The sequence below is a fragment of the Eublepharis macularius genome, chromosome 12 (assembly GCF_028583425.1).
Source record: "Eublepharis macularius isolate TG4126 chromosome 12, MPM_Emac_v1.0, whole genome shotgun sequence".
Lineage (NCBI taxonomy): Eukaryota > Metazoa > Chordata > Lepidosauria > Squamata > Eublepharidae > Eublepharis > Eublepharis macularius.
Window position 1 is genome coordinate 69962959 of NC_072801.1, and position 15869 is coordinate 69978827.

Sequence of the window (15869 nt, forward strand, 5' to 3'; positions counted from 1 at the left end):
AAGCGTTCTTCCTCATTCCCTTTCCATGTTCTTCTATGGAGGCAGCACAGACAGGAAAGAGGAAATTATCCACTTATTCATAAAATACAGGGGTTTAAGAACTCCCCAAGCTATCTGGGACTATGTGGTTGCAGTAGTTAGAATGTCATACGAGAATCAAGAAGATCGAGTTTCAAATCCCACCTCTTCCATGGAAACTTGGTATGTGACTTGGGCCAATCACCACACTCAGCCTAAACTACCTCACAGGGCTATGATGAGGATAAAATGGATGAGAAAACTATAATGGAAGCCAGTTTAAGTCCCCTTGGAGAGAAAGGCAAGGTATAACATTTGTTATCAATCCATTTTTGGCTACACTTGGCAAAGACAGATGATCTCTCTTGCTGTTGCATGTCTTCTGGTAGTAAGCAGGAGAATTCAGCTGGGGTCAATCTAGAACATTTCGTGTCCTCCTTTTATGTTTTTCCATTCCTGATTACCTTTGTGTATTCTTGATATCATGTCTTTGTTTCCAAAATGAACTGTTCAAATCTATTTGTCATTTGAATACCCCATGAACTTACTTGACTTTAGGAAAATGAACATGGCGAGAACGATAGTATGGCCAGTCACACACACACATTCTTCTATGTCACAGCCAGCACACATCTCAGTAAGTTAGGGATAAAAGCTGGAGGCAGAATCAGAAGCCTTAAAAAGTGGCTCCACCCCTCAGGCTCTGCAATTCACCTTGTGCTCAACCCACCCACCTGCCCTGTAGTAGTGCAGGTTTCTCCAGTTGTTGATTAACAGGATCAGGTAGGGATTTTTATTTCTCCTTTCCCCAATTGGCTGAGGGACAGAGGTGTTTTTCACATACTTTGCACTGCGTACATGGGTTGTGGTGGTAATTGGCTTAAAGTGCTGCCTTAAATATATTTAGACCGCTGGGTCTGCAAAAGTGGCCCTTGGCTTAGGCAGGTGACACCACTGCCAAGAGGGGCTGGAGTGCCACCCCAGATGGAATAAAGAGGCAGAGACAGTATTTGGGAACTAAAGAGCCGTTTTATTTGGCAACAACATTAACAGCAAACATTAATGCAAACACAGCGAGGGCCTAACTAGCAGTAAAGTCAAGCCCTGGAGCCACCCCTGGACCTCTTCCTTGACTTGTCTGGGTGAGCCCTACTACTCTGGGATCAGCCATTTTGTGGTTGGCTTCCAAAACAGCCATTTTGTGCTTGTGCCCACCACCCTGTGCCAGAATTCCAAACATTCCTGCAGGCTCAGAAAAGTTGGGGACTCATGAATTAGTCCTTTACAGAGATCTGATAAACATGTTTTCTTCGGGCTTTCTACTTAAACTATGGCCTTGTGCACCACAATAATTGAGGAGTTGATTTGAGCACTGTAATTATGCCAAATTACTAAGTGTTCATTGTGTTTTGCAAATCCTCTAGGCCTATTCCAAGGCACGCAGTCCGCAACTCATGTCTGAAAGTAATAGGAAACCACTAGTTAGTGACCTGGTTTAAGCTGGATGATAAAAACTAGACATTGTATATCATGATTCACCTGAGATGGGAGTGGTATTCCAGTTATTCTTGATTTTCATGCTACTTCCAACTGAAAGTGAGGCACATACTGTTATGTGTACCATGACAGATCCTGCCCAGGTGACATATGACTATTATCAATTTGGGGACCAAATAATTGGAGCAATAACTTCATTTTTTGCTGGACTAATTGGTGAAATATCTTTCAAAGAATATCCCAAAATGAAAGATGCAGAAGAAGATATGTAAGAAAAACCTCTTTAATAAATATATACAAGTTTAAGCCACAATGGCATGGCTGTCTAAATCTTATTTGAGGATTAGTCTTATTAAAAAGGGTTTGTGCACTTGTATTTCACACTCCTGTTTTCCATTGTATATTCCATCAGTTTCTTCTCTCATACCTTATTATCCCCTGCCATCCACACTTCCTTTCTTATCCACTGTGATCCTCTCATGATGTACCATCTCATATCTTTGTCCATAAACTATTGAAATAATCCTCCCCTAAGTTTACTGCAACCCTTTCCTTTATTTGTATCCTTTGGCAAATTTTGAAAACGTATGGCTATTAAATATTTTTCAGGTATAGTCTATTTTAGTGAAGATGCATTTCAATTCCCCTTCATTTCATATTGCCTATTGTGTTGTACCAAGTTGTCCAGTGAAGATTACAGGTTAAAGTAAGCCTACATCCAGATGTGAAGGATTTAATTCAAACTGAAGCTTAAAAATCTTCATCTCTTCATGTATTTTATCTTATACTTTTTAATACTTAAAATGATTTTTAGAAAAACTTTCTTATATATAAAATGTTGGGGAAATACAAACTTATGTCATAAATGTATGTGTAGTCATGATATACTCATTGAGTATGCTGGTCAATATTCATTATGAGTACTGAAAGCATGTATCCTACATAAACTGATTCTTTCTTTAGTACTGTACCAAAGATCTACCAGCATGTGCTCGCCTTGGTATTTGCTGTGAAAGAAATCAATCAAAACCCCAAGATCCTCCCAAATGTCAGTCTTGGGTTCCATATATATGACAGTTACTCAGATACAAGAATGACTTCTCTGAATACCCTGAAACTTCTAACCTGCCAAAGTAAGATGGTCTCCAACTTCAACTGTGACAAGTCAAAGAATCTGATAGCTGTCATTGGTGGCCTTACCTCTGAAATATCCCTTCAAATGGTGAATATCTTAGAAATCCACAAGGTACCACAGGTAAAAAAATGGGCATGGCCCACAACACATTTTCAAGTTTTATAATGTAATATATCTAATTTTCATCATGGCTCAATTTGTGGATACTTAAATCCAGATACTGGGGCCATGGAAAAACAAGACAGATCTTTCTACAATCCTGAGAAAAGCTCTAAGTCGATAGAAAAATCCACCTCCTCCATATATAATAGAAGCAGCTTTAAGAAATGAATGCCTTTCAGTAGCAACCACAAAAGTATTACCTACTTGCAAGCTTTTGTTTCTCACAGTTAAATGTGGAGAAGAGGCAAGACCCTTTCAAGTGCTATTTTGGCCTTTGAGGGAGGACTCATTGGGGTCAGCAGAAACCACTAGGGTACTGGCTACCACATGACTTGCCTACCTCAATCAGGCCTGGATATTTGCTCATGTTCAATACAGCCACCTCATAAAAGCCAGTGTGGAGGAACAGTTATAATTTCAGACTAGGATTTTTGGAGACCTAGTTTTGAAACTCCACTCTGCTGTGTTGCTCACTGGGCAAGTTACACATATAACCTACCTCAGTGGAGTTTTTGTGATGGTAAAACGGAGAAGAGAATGATATAATCTGTTTTGGTACCCCATTGAGGAGAAAGGCAGGGCATAAATGAAGTAAATATCTCATAAATATAGCTGGAGATGGGGAGCAGATAAATGGCTGGTGAGTGGTAGGGAGGACAAAAGTAAGCATGGAAGAGAAAGGATACGGGGGCTGCTAAAAGAGGAAAAAAGGAAAAAGTGAAAGGATGGGGTTAAAGGGGAAAGCAAGGTTTCCTTGAATGGGTTCCTATCACACAACAGGACCTTGCCAAGCAAATGCCAGCACACAGAATTTTTTCAGAGAGAGACTCTAGGGAGAAGGAGGGAAGATTTGGGAAGGCATATATTATTGTTGTGGTGGTGGTTGTTGTTATTGTTATTTATTACAATATTTACAATGTTATTTACAAGTTTTATAATGTTATTTACAATGTTATTTATTACAATATTTATTACTCGCCCTTCCCACAAGTGGGCTCAGGGCGAGGTACAACAGTTATAAAAATATAATACAAATATTAAAACAATTCATAAAACAACAGTTCATCATATAAAAGTAGTTTAGCTAGTGGACGGAAACAGAAGGAGTCAGGAAAAGAGGAGAGGCTTTATGGAGCTTTCAGGGAAGAGAAATAGTGGGAGAGAGGAAATTCAGATTCCCCCCCCACACACACACACAGGTTTTTGTGGGTCTCTAGCTTGTTATACCTAATTCCAGACTTGGTCATAGACTGTGGATCAAAAAATCCATAGACTGGAGCCAGGTCCAGAGAGGGGGGATTTCTTTACAAAATTGAAGGAAGTCCAAGAAAGACCTAAATTCTAGGGGGTGGGGGTGGAATTAAAACTCCCCAATTATATATATCTACAAACCTTACAAGTCCTTTTGGGTCTCCTGCTTTATTTAACATCATCCAGCTGAGTCATCTGGCCTTCATTTCTTGTCTGAAAATAGCAAATTATAAGCAGAGATGTGTGATGTAGCCGAAAACATTGCTCGTTTTTCCAGAAAAATACCCTTGCATCAGTCATTTATATCCCAGTCATATTATCTATATGTGGCATTGTCTCTTTACAATTTCCTATTTGCAAGAACACATAGGAAAAATGCGTAATATCAGAAAATTATCCTAATCTTCCTCAGGAAAGCTTTATGAATAGTTTCACCATCTGATTAGCCAAATACTTGTCTAACGGTGGTCATTCAGGCATATATTTAGACATATGCAAGAAAAATATCCAGAGGGAAACTAAAGATGAGGGTTAATATTTCTTCCTCCTGAGAGAATAGATAGTGCAATTTTGCCCATATCTACTTCTAAGTAAGCCCTGCTATGTTAAATGTAGCTTACACCCAGGTTAGTGTTCACAGAATGTCATCCAGAGCCTCTTTGGGGTGTTTTAAGGTATTATTATTAATCTTTGTGGAACAGGTAATGTAACAGTATTGCTGAGAAGAATTCAATGCAGAAAAAACAAAACAAACAAACTATGCAAACACAAGGAGGTAATCAAAAATATAATCATTTAATATGTGGCATAAAATTAAGAGACCATTTTATCCATGTAGAACAATTCACAAAGATTAACAGTTTAGAATTTTAATTCTATGGGAAGGAATGCCACTGATACAAGTACATTTTTTCATCACATGATTTCAAACAATTCTTGTAGTAAAAGGATCCTTGGCTTATATTGGCTTTTCCCCAGAGCAGTTTGGAAGGGAGAATTACAATTTAGCTTAACTTCTGCTCTGTATTGTGAAAATGTGTTTTATTTTTCTTAGATTGCCTATTGTGTATCTGCTCCAGAGACAAATGCTAAAAACCCTTTCTTCTACCGGATGGTCCCCAATGAAGCCCTGCAGTACAGAGGGATAGTCCAGCTCCTTTTGTATTTCCAGTGGACATGGGTCGGGATCGTGGCAGGAGACTACGATTTAGGGGAGAAGTTTCTGCGAACCTTGATACCTATGCTTTCACAGCATGGCATCTGTACAGCCCTTATTGCCAAAATACCAGTCGTAACGTATGTTGTAAATGTGATAGAATTAATGTTAACCTTGAAACCACTGTACAATTCTCTCACAAGCTCAACAATCAAAGCCATTATTGTAAATTCAGACCGTAAGACAGTTGAAAATCTGAAATGGTTACTATATATGAATTCAATGTCAGAAAGCATTTCGGAAACATCTATTGGCAAGGTGTGGATTATGACAGCCCACTGGGAATTCTCTTCACTGTCACTCATTCGAAGTTTTGATATAAATGTCTTCCATGGGGCCTTATCTTTCGCCATTCAATCAAACAAAATGTTGGTGTTTCCAAAATTCCTTCAGTTCCAACAGCCCAATTCTCCAAGAGGAGATGGTTTTATCAAAATCTCCTGGGAACAGGCATTCAACTGCTTGTTTGGTAATTCTCTTGAGAAGGTAGAGAGCAGTGACCTTTGTACAGGGGAAGAGAAGCTGGAGACCCTACCTGGAGTTTTCTTTGAAATGAGCATGACCAGCCAAAGCTACAGTGTCTACAATGCAGTGTATGCCATAGCACATGCTTTACATAGGATTTACACATCTAGGACAAAATTGAGTGAAATGTTGAACAGAGGCAGAGTGGATCTTCCAAATCTGCAACCTTGGCAGGTATTTTTTTTTAACATTCCATTCAGTTTTCTTGACTTTACTATCCTAATGTATGATAATATTCAGTTCAGCCATACATCCAATTCTGTGAAGCCATACATACATAAACAGTCACACACGTGCGCATGCACACACACACACACACACACACACGCACACACACACTATTCCAGGAAACCCACTGCTTGGAAAGATATAGTCCTTCATGTCAAATCAGTCACCCTTCCTGATAAATATTTAATTCATCATAGAAACACGTTTTTAGGGTAGAAAATATACCCAAAGCTACAAAAACATTAATTTTACATATTTTAGAGATGCTTTGAGAGATTTTCCTTTAAAATACTTGAAAGTGTGTTAGTTTTCTAATACCTTAGGTTCAATACATAGTTTTTGTTGTTTTAAGTAGCTGAAATTTGACTAGAGGTAGATAAGTACCCCAAATGCGATATATGTATCTTTGTAAAGCTCAGTTTGAAAGTGAGGAACAGAATGAAGAATATATGCACATTCTTGCTTCTAAATTAGAGGTGAGCACAATAAAAAAAAATTACTGATCAAGCTGATCAGGGACCAGTGCCGTCGACGACCCCAAATCACCATTACACACCGGTCATCTCCCGTTTCCGATCTGTGGATCGGGGATTGGGGAGGCCAAAGCAGAGGGATGCCCCGCTGTTCCCAGCTATGTGGGAAGGTGGGTGGTGGCGGCAACTGCCGGGTCTGGCGTGCACGGGGAGATGGCAATGAGCCGCCTCCCCTCAGGGAGGGGACATTCACACACACACACACACACACTTAGAGCAGAGGGGGGGGGTTTAATCCGGCGATGAGCCGCCTCCCCTCAGGGAGGGGACGTTCACATACAGAGCAGAGGGGGGAAGTTTTCAACCCGGCGACAAGCTGCCTCCCCTCAGGGAGGGGACGTTCACACACACACTTAGAACAGGGGGGGGGGTTTTAACCCATCCCTGCCTCTCCAGATAGAGAGAGAGAGACACCCTGTCAACATGTTTCAGCCAGCTTTTTAAAAAAAGCAGGGACAGAATCCTCCATTCCTCCCCACCCAATTTTAAAAGCAAGCAACCAGTCTTCCAAAAGCATATTTTAAACACACACACAGAGCCATGAATGAGGTTTTCCCACAAAATACAGTGTTTTAAAAGCAGGTTAAAAACAGAGTGACAGACAGAAAAACAGCCATTCCTCCTACAAAGCTCCATTTTTTAAAAAAGCAAAAAACGTTTGGAGTGCCCATGGCTACATGGAGGGTGCTCTCCCCCTCCCTCCCCTGGGTGTCTTCTCCCAACTTGTAACTGCTTTGCTGCTCCGTGGTTGGAAGGAAGCCCTGCTGATCAAGGCAAGCTGGGCTTCCATTTGGGTTTCCAGGGTGACAGAAGGAGGGCAAACTCAGCTCAGGTATTCCTCTGGCTCCGTTGCCAGGGGAATAGATTACTGGCACCGGAGTGACTGGATCTCCAATCAGATACCGATCACCCCGATCAAGCCCCGATCAAGCCCCCCCCCCAAACGCTGGATCGGTTGCCGTGGATGGCACCGATCCACCGGGTCCCGATCACGCGAACGCCATTATCGTGGGTATTTTTCTATCGTAATGCCGATCGTACCCATCTGTATTCTAAATATCGCAAGTAAGAATGAAAATCAAATATTTCCATCATTTAGTTATCTTTTAATCATCTAGTTAAATCAACAACTTTTTCTTTCTGTATAGATCCACCCGTTCCTGGCAAGTATCTCATTTAACAACAGTGCTGGGGATGAGGTACATTTTGATGAAAATGGTGAACTAGCAGCTGGATTGGATATTGTAAACTGGGTTACTTTCCCCAATCAATCCTTCTTACGAGTGAAAGTAGGAAAAATGGATCCACTGGCCTTGCCAGGAAGAGAGCTGAGTGTTAACGTGGAGACCATCGCATGGCACTACAGCTTTAATCAGGTGGGAAGGTATCAAATATAAATATAAATGGCCATTATCTGACTCCTCGCTGTGTTTTACTCAAAGTTGTACGCAAAGGGAAGGGAGAATGAAATGGAGACACTGCAAGAAGCAGGGGACAGACATTATTATATATTCCCAATACCACATAATTCACAGTGTGGTTTTAGAGGGAGAGGCAAAGATTTGTTTAAACTCCTTCGATGGCACGTAACTGGAAATGGATTGAAAGGGAGAATGTTAAGCCATTCTTTTTAGAGACAATGGGAAATTATGGAGGCATTCAGAAATAGAGACTGCCATTATAGTATCTTATTCCTTACACTTTTTCTTAAAGCATTTTCTCATTTGAGCTGTCTGCCATGACCAGTCACTGGCCATTTTCATGTTACTAAACTGCTTCCATGATGTTGCGAAACATCGAACAAAAAATGCAGAAGATAGCGTCTTCTCACGAGAGTTTTGCGTTACATCGCTCCAAGAAACCGATGTGGATGCACAGAGAGCTCCAGAATAAGCTAAGGGAGAAAAAGGAAATGTTCAGGAAATGGAGAGAAGGACAGACATCTAAAGAGGAGTATATGAGGGTTACTAGGTACTGCAGATCAGCCATCAGAGAGACCAAAGCTCAGTACGAGCTGGGTCTGGCCAGGAGGGCTCGCTACAGTAAGAAAAACTTCTACAGATATGTGAGAAGCAAAAGCAAGGTAAAAGAGGCAATTGGACCGCTGTTGGGAGTAGATGGAGAAACTCTGATGCAGGACAGAGAAAAAGCAGACAGGCTTAATGACTTTTTTGCCTCTGTTTTCTCCCTGAAGAACTCAGGCACATTTAGAGATAGTAGAAAATGTGGCAGGACACCTGAGTGGCTAATTGACATTGACAGAGAAGTAGTGGAGAGGCATCTGGCTGCACTGGATGAATACAAATCCCCTGGGCCAGATGGGGTGCACCCAAAAGTGCTGAAAGAACTTTCCAAAGAACTTGCAGAACCCCTGTCCATCTTCAAGGCCTCCTGGAGGACTGGGGATGTGCCACAAGATTGGAGAAGAACTAATGTTATCCCAATCTTTAAGAAAGGGAGGAAGGATGACCTGGGAAACTACAGGCTGGTCAGTCTGACTTCTGTTGCTGGGAAGAAATTAGAACAGATTTTAAAGGGATCAATCGGTAAGCATCTGAAGGACCACTCAGTGATCCAAGGAAGTCAGTATGGTTTTGTTCCTAACAGATCTTGCCAAACCAAACTGGTTTCCTTCTTTGATCGAGTGACCAGCTTACTGGATCGAGGGAACTCTGTTGACGTAATTTATCTGGATTTCAGTAAAGCTTTTGATAAGGTCCCCCATGACATTCTGATGGGCAAACTGGAAGACTGTGGAGTAGACTATAGGACAGTTTGGTGGATAGGGAACTGGTTGGAGGACCGCACTCAAAGAGTGGTGGTCAATGGCGTTTCATCAGATTGGAGGGAGGTATCCAGTGGGGTGCCACAGGGCTCGGTTTTGGGCCAGGTACTTTTCAATATTTTTATCAATGATCTGGATGAAGGAGTGGAAGGGCTGCTCATTAAATTTGCTGATGATACCAAATTGGGAGCGGTAGCAAACACCCAAGAAGATAGAATTAAAATTCAACAAGACTTGAATACTCTGGAGAAGTGAGCAGCTGTGAATAGGATGCAATTCAACAAAGACAAGTGCACAGTATTACATCTGGGCCACAAAAATGGAAAGCACAAATACTGGATGGGGGATACACTTCTGGGCAGTAGTATATGTGAAAGGGATCTTGGGGTAAGAGTGGACTGTAAACTGAATATGAGCAGTCAGTGTGATGCGGTGGCAAAAAAGGCTAATTCAATCCTGGCTTGTATCAAAGGGGCCATAGAATCGAAATCACAGGAGATCATAGCCCCTCTCTATACTGCCTTGGTCAGGCCACACCTGGATTATTGTGTGCAGTTCTGGAGGCCTCACTTCAAAAAGGATGTGGACAAAATCAAGAGGGTGCAGAGGAGAGCGACAAGAATGATCAGGGGTCTGGAGACTGAGCCCTACGAGGAAAGGCTGAGGGCCTTGGGAATGTTTAGTTTGGAGAAGAGGAGGTTGAGGGAGGACATGATTGCTCTCTTTAAATATTTGAAAGGCTGTCATTTGGAGGAGGGCAAAAAGCTGTTCCAGATGGCAGCAGAGGGTAGGACGTGAAGCAATGGGCTAAAACTACATGCACAAGGGTACCGGCTGGATATTAGGAAAAACTTTTTCACAGTCATAGTAGTTCAAAAGTGGAATCAGCTGCCTAGGGAGGTGGTGAGCTCCCCTTCACTGGCAGTTTTCAAGAAGAGGCCGGATGAATACTTGTCAGAGATGCTTTAGACTGATCCTGCACTGGGCAGGGGGTTGGACTATTTTTTTAAAGTTTTTTTTATTTTTTTTAATTACTAACAATACAAGGGAAAGGAGGGGGCAGAGGGAAGGAAAGAAAAAAAACACATAACAACACTACAAATAATGCTTTCCCTTCATACTGCCATTTTTTAAAAAATTAAAACTTTGTAAAATACTGTTAGATTGGTAGACCTTGCAAAATACAGATTATAATCAAAATTAAGTCTTCCTCCTCCCCCCCTGGGCCTCGGACGCAGTTCTCTCTGAACAGCTGCAGTCGCCGCGCTCGTTCCTTCCTCCCCTCCCCCTTCAGACTTGGAACCCTTCTCTTCTTGCTGCAAATCCTGCTGGAACTCTGGATGCTGACCCTCAAAGTCCCGTAGTTGATCTTCTGATGTTATCTTGTAAGCGTGATCTTTGTAATTAAACCAGATACCTTCCGGAAATAACCATTTGAACTTTATTTCGGGGCAGGGGGTTGGACTAGATGGTCTGTATGGCCCCTTCCAACTCTATGATTCTATCTTCCACGTTTTTGTGCGATATTTTGCAACATCATGGAAGAAGGTTAGTAGTGTGAAAACGGCCACTACAGGAGAAAATTATATCTAGCTCTATGATAAAGCACAAGCATTGGTGTTGTTTAATAAAACACTCGTTTAGCCTTCAGAATGTTATTTTAACCTATTAGTGGTTTGCATTTATGGTCTATGTTTTTATGCAGGGATTGTTTTTTATGCTGGATTGATATCATCTAATTTTTTTTTATTATTTTTATTTTGTGAGCCACCTCAGGTAGGTTCGTGAATAAGGTTCTTTATTTTGAATAAATAAATGTTTATCTCACTATGCTAGTATGCTCCAACTTTTTAAAAAATAGATCTGCCTAAAAAACCCTTACATGAAATTACCTAGACAGGTGACAAACTTCACTCATATGATATTTCATGTCTTATAGTGATTGCTCTGCATGGGCAAAGGTAATGCTGGATAAACTGGGGACCCATTCTCCTACGTGCCTGAACTTGGAAAGGAAGTTTCCACCAGTGAGAGTTCATCAACATTTGGTTAGAAACCAAAAATGAAGAGTAAAAGGTTGAAATTTATTTGCCATTGACATCAATGGAAACCAATAAAGAAGAAGAAATAGGATTACTATAACAACCGCTAATAAATTCAAAACATTAAAATGACCTATATAAAATTTCTTTGTACTTCTTGACCTTCTGCCCATCCCCCAAAGAAGCAATGCTGGCAGAATTTTTGATAATGCTGAGATTCCATGAACTTTCTCCTCATTTTATGACTAGGTGATGCCCCTCGCTGTTTGTAACGACAGGTGCTGTCCAGGCTACAACAAACAGAAAAAGGAGGGGGAGCAATTTTGTTGCTATGATTGTGTTCCATGTCCAATTGGGAAGATTTCCGACCAGAAGGGTAGGAGACATAGAGTGTCATAGAACATTGCGTAAGAACTTTCATAGGTGAAGTTTGGCCAGTGCTTGAGGTCTCCAAAAGAAGCAGGATGAAGAGAACGTGATTCTCGAAAGCTTATGCTACAATAAAATTGGTTAGTCTTAAAGGTGCTACTGGACTCTTTTTGAAGATGACAGCCCATTACTGACAAACATCCAAAGTACAATATGTACATGCGAGGCATTCCTTTCCCTTATTTCTCATTGCTGGAAACCTTTGTCATGGTATGCTCATAAAGAATGAATGAAAAAAAGAATGAAAAAAGCCCAATGATTGGTTTAATTTAGAGTTTTACTGCTAAATATCAAGGCACCACTCTGCCATGGACATTTGCTGGGCCAGTCGCACTCACTCAGCCTAACTCACAACACAGGGGTTTTTGTGAGGATAAAATGTAGGAAAAGATAGTGATATAAGTTCCCTTGGGTCCTGAGTGGACAGAATGGAAGGATATAAATAAAGTAAATAAATAAATAGATAAATTTGGGTATCTGGGGTCAGGAAAAACAACTACATGGTTTATATACAGAGAGATAGAGATTATTATTTTTATCTTTAAACTGTAACCAACTTAATATGCAATAGTTGTGTTTAAAAAGTTAACGTTAGATTCTTGTTAAAAATCTGTTACAACCACATTTAAATAAAGTATTAAAAATGGAGGACATATTTAAATCGTATGTTCTCTCTTTCAGACATGGATGACTGTTTTGAATGTCCAGAAGATCAGTATCCCAGTAGGAACCGAGATCAATGCCTTCCCAGAACTCTCAACTTCCTGTCATTCTCAGAACCTTTAGGGATCACTTTTGTGTTCTTGGCACTATCCTGTTCTCTGGGGACATCTTTGGTACTGGGGATTTTCGTTAAGAACCATGACACTCCCATTGTCAAAGCCAACAATCGGGCCCTTAGTTATTCTCTCCTTGTTGCCCTTCTGCTCTGCTTTCTCTGCTCCCTGCTATTCATTGGCAGGCCTCAGCCAGTGACCTGCTGCTTACGACAAACGGCTTTCGCCATCATTTTCTCAATGGCTATTTCTTGTGTGTTGGCAAAAACCATGACTGTGGTTCTGGCATTCATGGCCACCAAACCAGGGAGCCAGCTGAGGAAATGGACAGGGAGAAGACTCACAAACTCTGTTCTTTGTTGCTCCTTCATTCAGGCCATGATCTGTTTTTTATGGCTGTGTACTAGTCCCCCATTCCCAGATTTGGACACTCATTCTCTCTCCAAAGAAATCATAGTACAATGCAATGAAGGGTCCGTAGTGATGTTTTACTGTGCTTTGGGATACCTGGGGTGTCTGGCTATGGTCAGCTTCACTGTGGCTTTCCTAGCCAGGAAACTGCCAAGTTCTTTCAATGAAGCCAAGTTTATCACTTTCAGCATGGTGGTCTTTTGCAGTGTTTGGTTTTCCTTCATTCCAGCTTATCTGAGCACAAAGGGGAAATATATGGTGGCCATGGAAATCTTCTCCATCTTGGCCTCCGGTGCTGGGTTAACTGCTTTTATCTTTTTCCCCAAATGCTATATCATTGTCTTGAAGCCTGATTTGAACCGCAAGGAGCAACTAATGAGAAGAAATAAGTAGACATATTTGTTTATTATTCTTCATTTTCCAAATTGTGATGGTGAACTAGGAGCTCACCTCAGAAAGCATCTTTAGAAATGAATCCCAGAAGAGGAGCCATGCCAATCTGCTGCACCCAAAAGAACCAGAGGATCATATAACATTTGGAAAACTGTTCCACAGGATTGTTTTATGTATTTTAACTGATTGACATTTGCTAATTTCTGTTGCTGCAGCTTCTTCTTGGTAAAAAATGCTTTAAAATACTTGAAAATTGGTGAAGTGTATGTACGGCCAGGGAGTTGTATATTAAACATAATTACAAAGAAATGCCTATTCTCCTCCCTGCACAGCAGTGCCTTGATGTTTCTAGTGAAGCCTTACTATAGTCCTTGAGTGTCATGTCTCTTTAATTCCACACAGGAGTTGTTTTGTCCAGTATATTTCCACAGAAGTTGTTTTGTTTGTCTAGTTAAGTTTGTCTAGTTAATTCCATACTGTGTTTCTCAAGTCACCCCACTCCTCTGCTTGAAGCCAGTTGGGTCACCTTGGGTCAATCCCAGTTCTTTCAGAGCTCTCTCAGCCCCACCTACCTCACAGGATGACTGTTGTGAGGAGAGGAAGGGAAAGTGAATGTAAGCCACCTCGAGACTTCTTCCGGTAGTGATGTGCATGGTATATAACCAACTCTTGTCGTTGTCCTTGTCCTTGTCCTTCCCTATTGAGTTTCACAGGTCACAGAGAGGGAGACAGTCCAGGGTTTTTCCTCCCTTTCACCCCACTGAGAGCCAGTTTGGTATAGTGGTTAAGAGCAGCAGAATTCCAATCTGGAGAACCAAGTTTGATTCCCCACTCCTCTGTTGAAGCCAGGAGGGTGACCTTGTGTCAGTTACAGTTCTCTCAGAGCTCTCTCAGCCCCACCTACCTCACAGGGTGACTGTTGTGGGGAGAGGAAGAGAAGGTGATCATAAACCACTCTGAAACTCCTTCGAGTAGTGATACACATGGTAGAAAACCAACTCTTCTTCTTCTTCTTCTTCTTCTTCTTCTTCTCAACCACTGTTAATTTCCCATAGCACGAATTTTAAGGTTAACTCTGTAAGTGCACTCTTATACATGCTCAAAGTATTGTAATTAGCCAGTGATAGCCACTTGAGTAACTAGTGTTCCTGCCAAAAATGCTCTTCTGTTTATTAAAGATTCTGAAAACCACCCTGGTCTCTGTGTGTCAGGTGCTGAGGATTCCCACTACATCATTTCCCAGTTTACACAACCTGTGCCTCTCAATATTTCTCTCTATTGTCATGTGTCTAATTTTGCAATTTTATATTTATGGAGACACTCTGATGATGTAAGAATAATGTGAACAAAGAAAATAAATGATGTAATGATAATAAAAATCTCTACCACCATCACCCATTGATTTGAAGGTGTTTAATGGGTAAATAAATGACTTCTAAATATTTGGGGGTGGGGGCAGTTCCAACTTCTAATCTGAGGGCCAAGCTACACATGACGAATGACACTTGAATGGCAAGTGGATTGAGTGGAGGGCAAGTGAACAGGGAGAAATACACTTGCCATTCAAGTGTCATTCGTCATGTGTAGCTTGGCCCTCAGACTTCATTCATGTTTTGTGTGTGTGTATATGTGCCATTATGTCTCAACTGGTGACCCCAGCAAGGGACTTTCAAGGCAAGATAGAAGTAGAGGTGGTTTGCCATTGCTTTCCTCTGAAGAGTTTTCTGGGGTGGTCCTGTGTGCAATCTGACTATCTCTTTGCTGTTTTAATATCTGCTTATGATTGAAAGAAATTATAGTGACCCCAGCAAGGGACTTTCAAGGCAAGCTAGAAGCAGGGGTAGTTTGCCATTACTTTCCTCTGCAGCGTCTTCCATAGTGGTCCCCCAACCAAGTAACAACTCTGCTTAGCTTCTGAGATCTGACAAGATCAAGCTATACCATGCCACCTTCCCTCCCCATATGAGCTTTAACTAACTATAAAACAAGCTAGATGTTAAAACTACATACACAAATTACATATTTAAGATAGACTACTATTTGCTTTGATATGAACTGGAACTAAGGCATTCACAATTTCATATTTATGATTTCTAATATACATCAAAATGCATGTTAAGGGTGGATGCAGGAGAGTCACCCTTGGTTGAAAAATATTATCTTGATTCCCCCACTCCCTTCTGTTCAGAATAGGAACAACAGTTTTCTGTTATACTGTTAAATTCGTTTTGAGAGGGATGTTCGCTTTTTTGAGAAAATGGGTTAGATTAGATTCAGATTAAATTGGCAATTTCCACCAATTCCTTCTTCCCACTGCAAATCTCCATCATTCCTATCCTCAAGAAAGAACATTTTATGGAGATCATTGGGAGGAGGAGGAAGAACAGTTCCAGTCGCTGATGGAAAATGTAATCAAAATTCAACTCAATATCCATGTGTCGGTTTTGCTTGTGGAGTCAAGGGCTTGG

At 41.1% G+C, this 15869-nt stretch overlaps 1 protein-coding gene across 1 annotated transcript; it reads left to right on the forward strand.

The window, feature by feature from the left end:
- Nucleotides 1-1640: 1640 nt before the first annotated feature.
- LOC129339722 (vomeronasal type-2 receptor 26-like) lies at nucleotides 1641-13401 on the forward strand. Its single transcript, XM_054994304.1, has 6 exons — nucleotides 1641-1783; nucleotides 2479-2770; nucleotides 5118-5978; nucleotides 7714-7941; nucleotides 11642-11768; nucleotides 12503-13401. Exons 1-6 carry the CDS (start codon nucleotides 1641-1643, stop codon nucleotides 13399-13401), a joined length of 2550 nt encoding a protein of 849 aa, XP_054850279.1.
- The last annotated feature ends 2468 nt before the right edge of the window (nucleotides 13402-15869 follow it).

Coding starts and splice junctions, on each gene's coding strand:
- LOC129339722 (XM_054994304.1), top strand. CDS start 1,641: ATGACAGATCCTGCCCAGGTGACATATGACTATTATCAATTTGGGGAC. Junction 7,942..11,641: donor GGCACTACAGCTTTAATCAG/GTGGGAAGGTAT, acceptor TTTTATGACTAG/GTGATGCCCCTCGCTGTTTG. Junction 11,769..12,502: donor GAAGATTTCCGACCAGAAGG/GTAGGAGACATA, acceptor TCTCTCTTTCAG/ACATGGATGACTGTTTTGAA.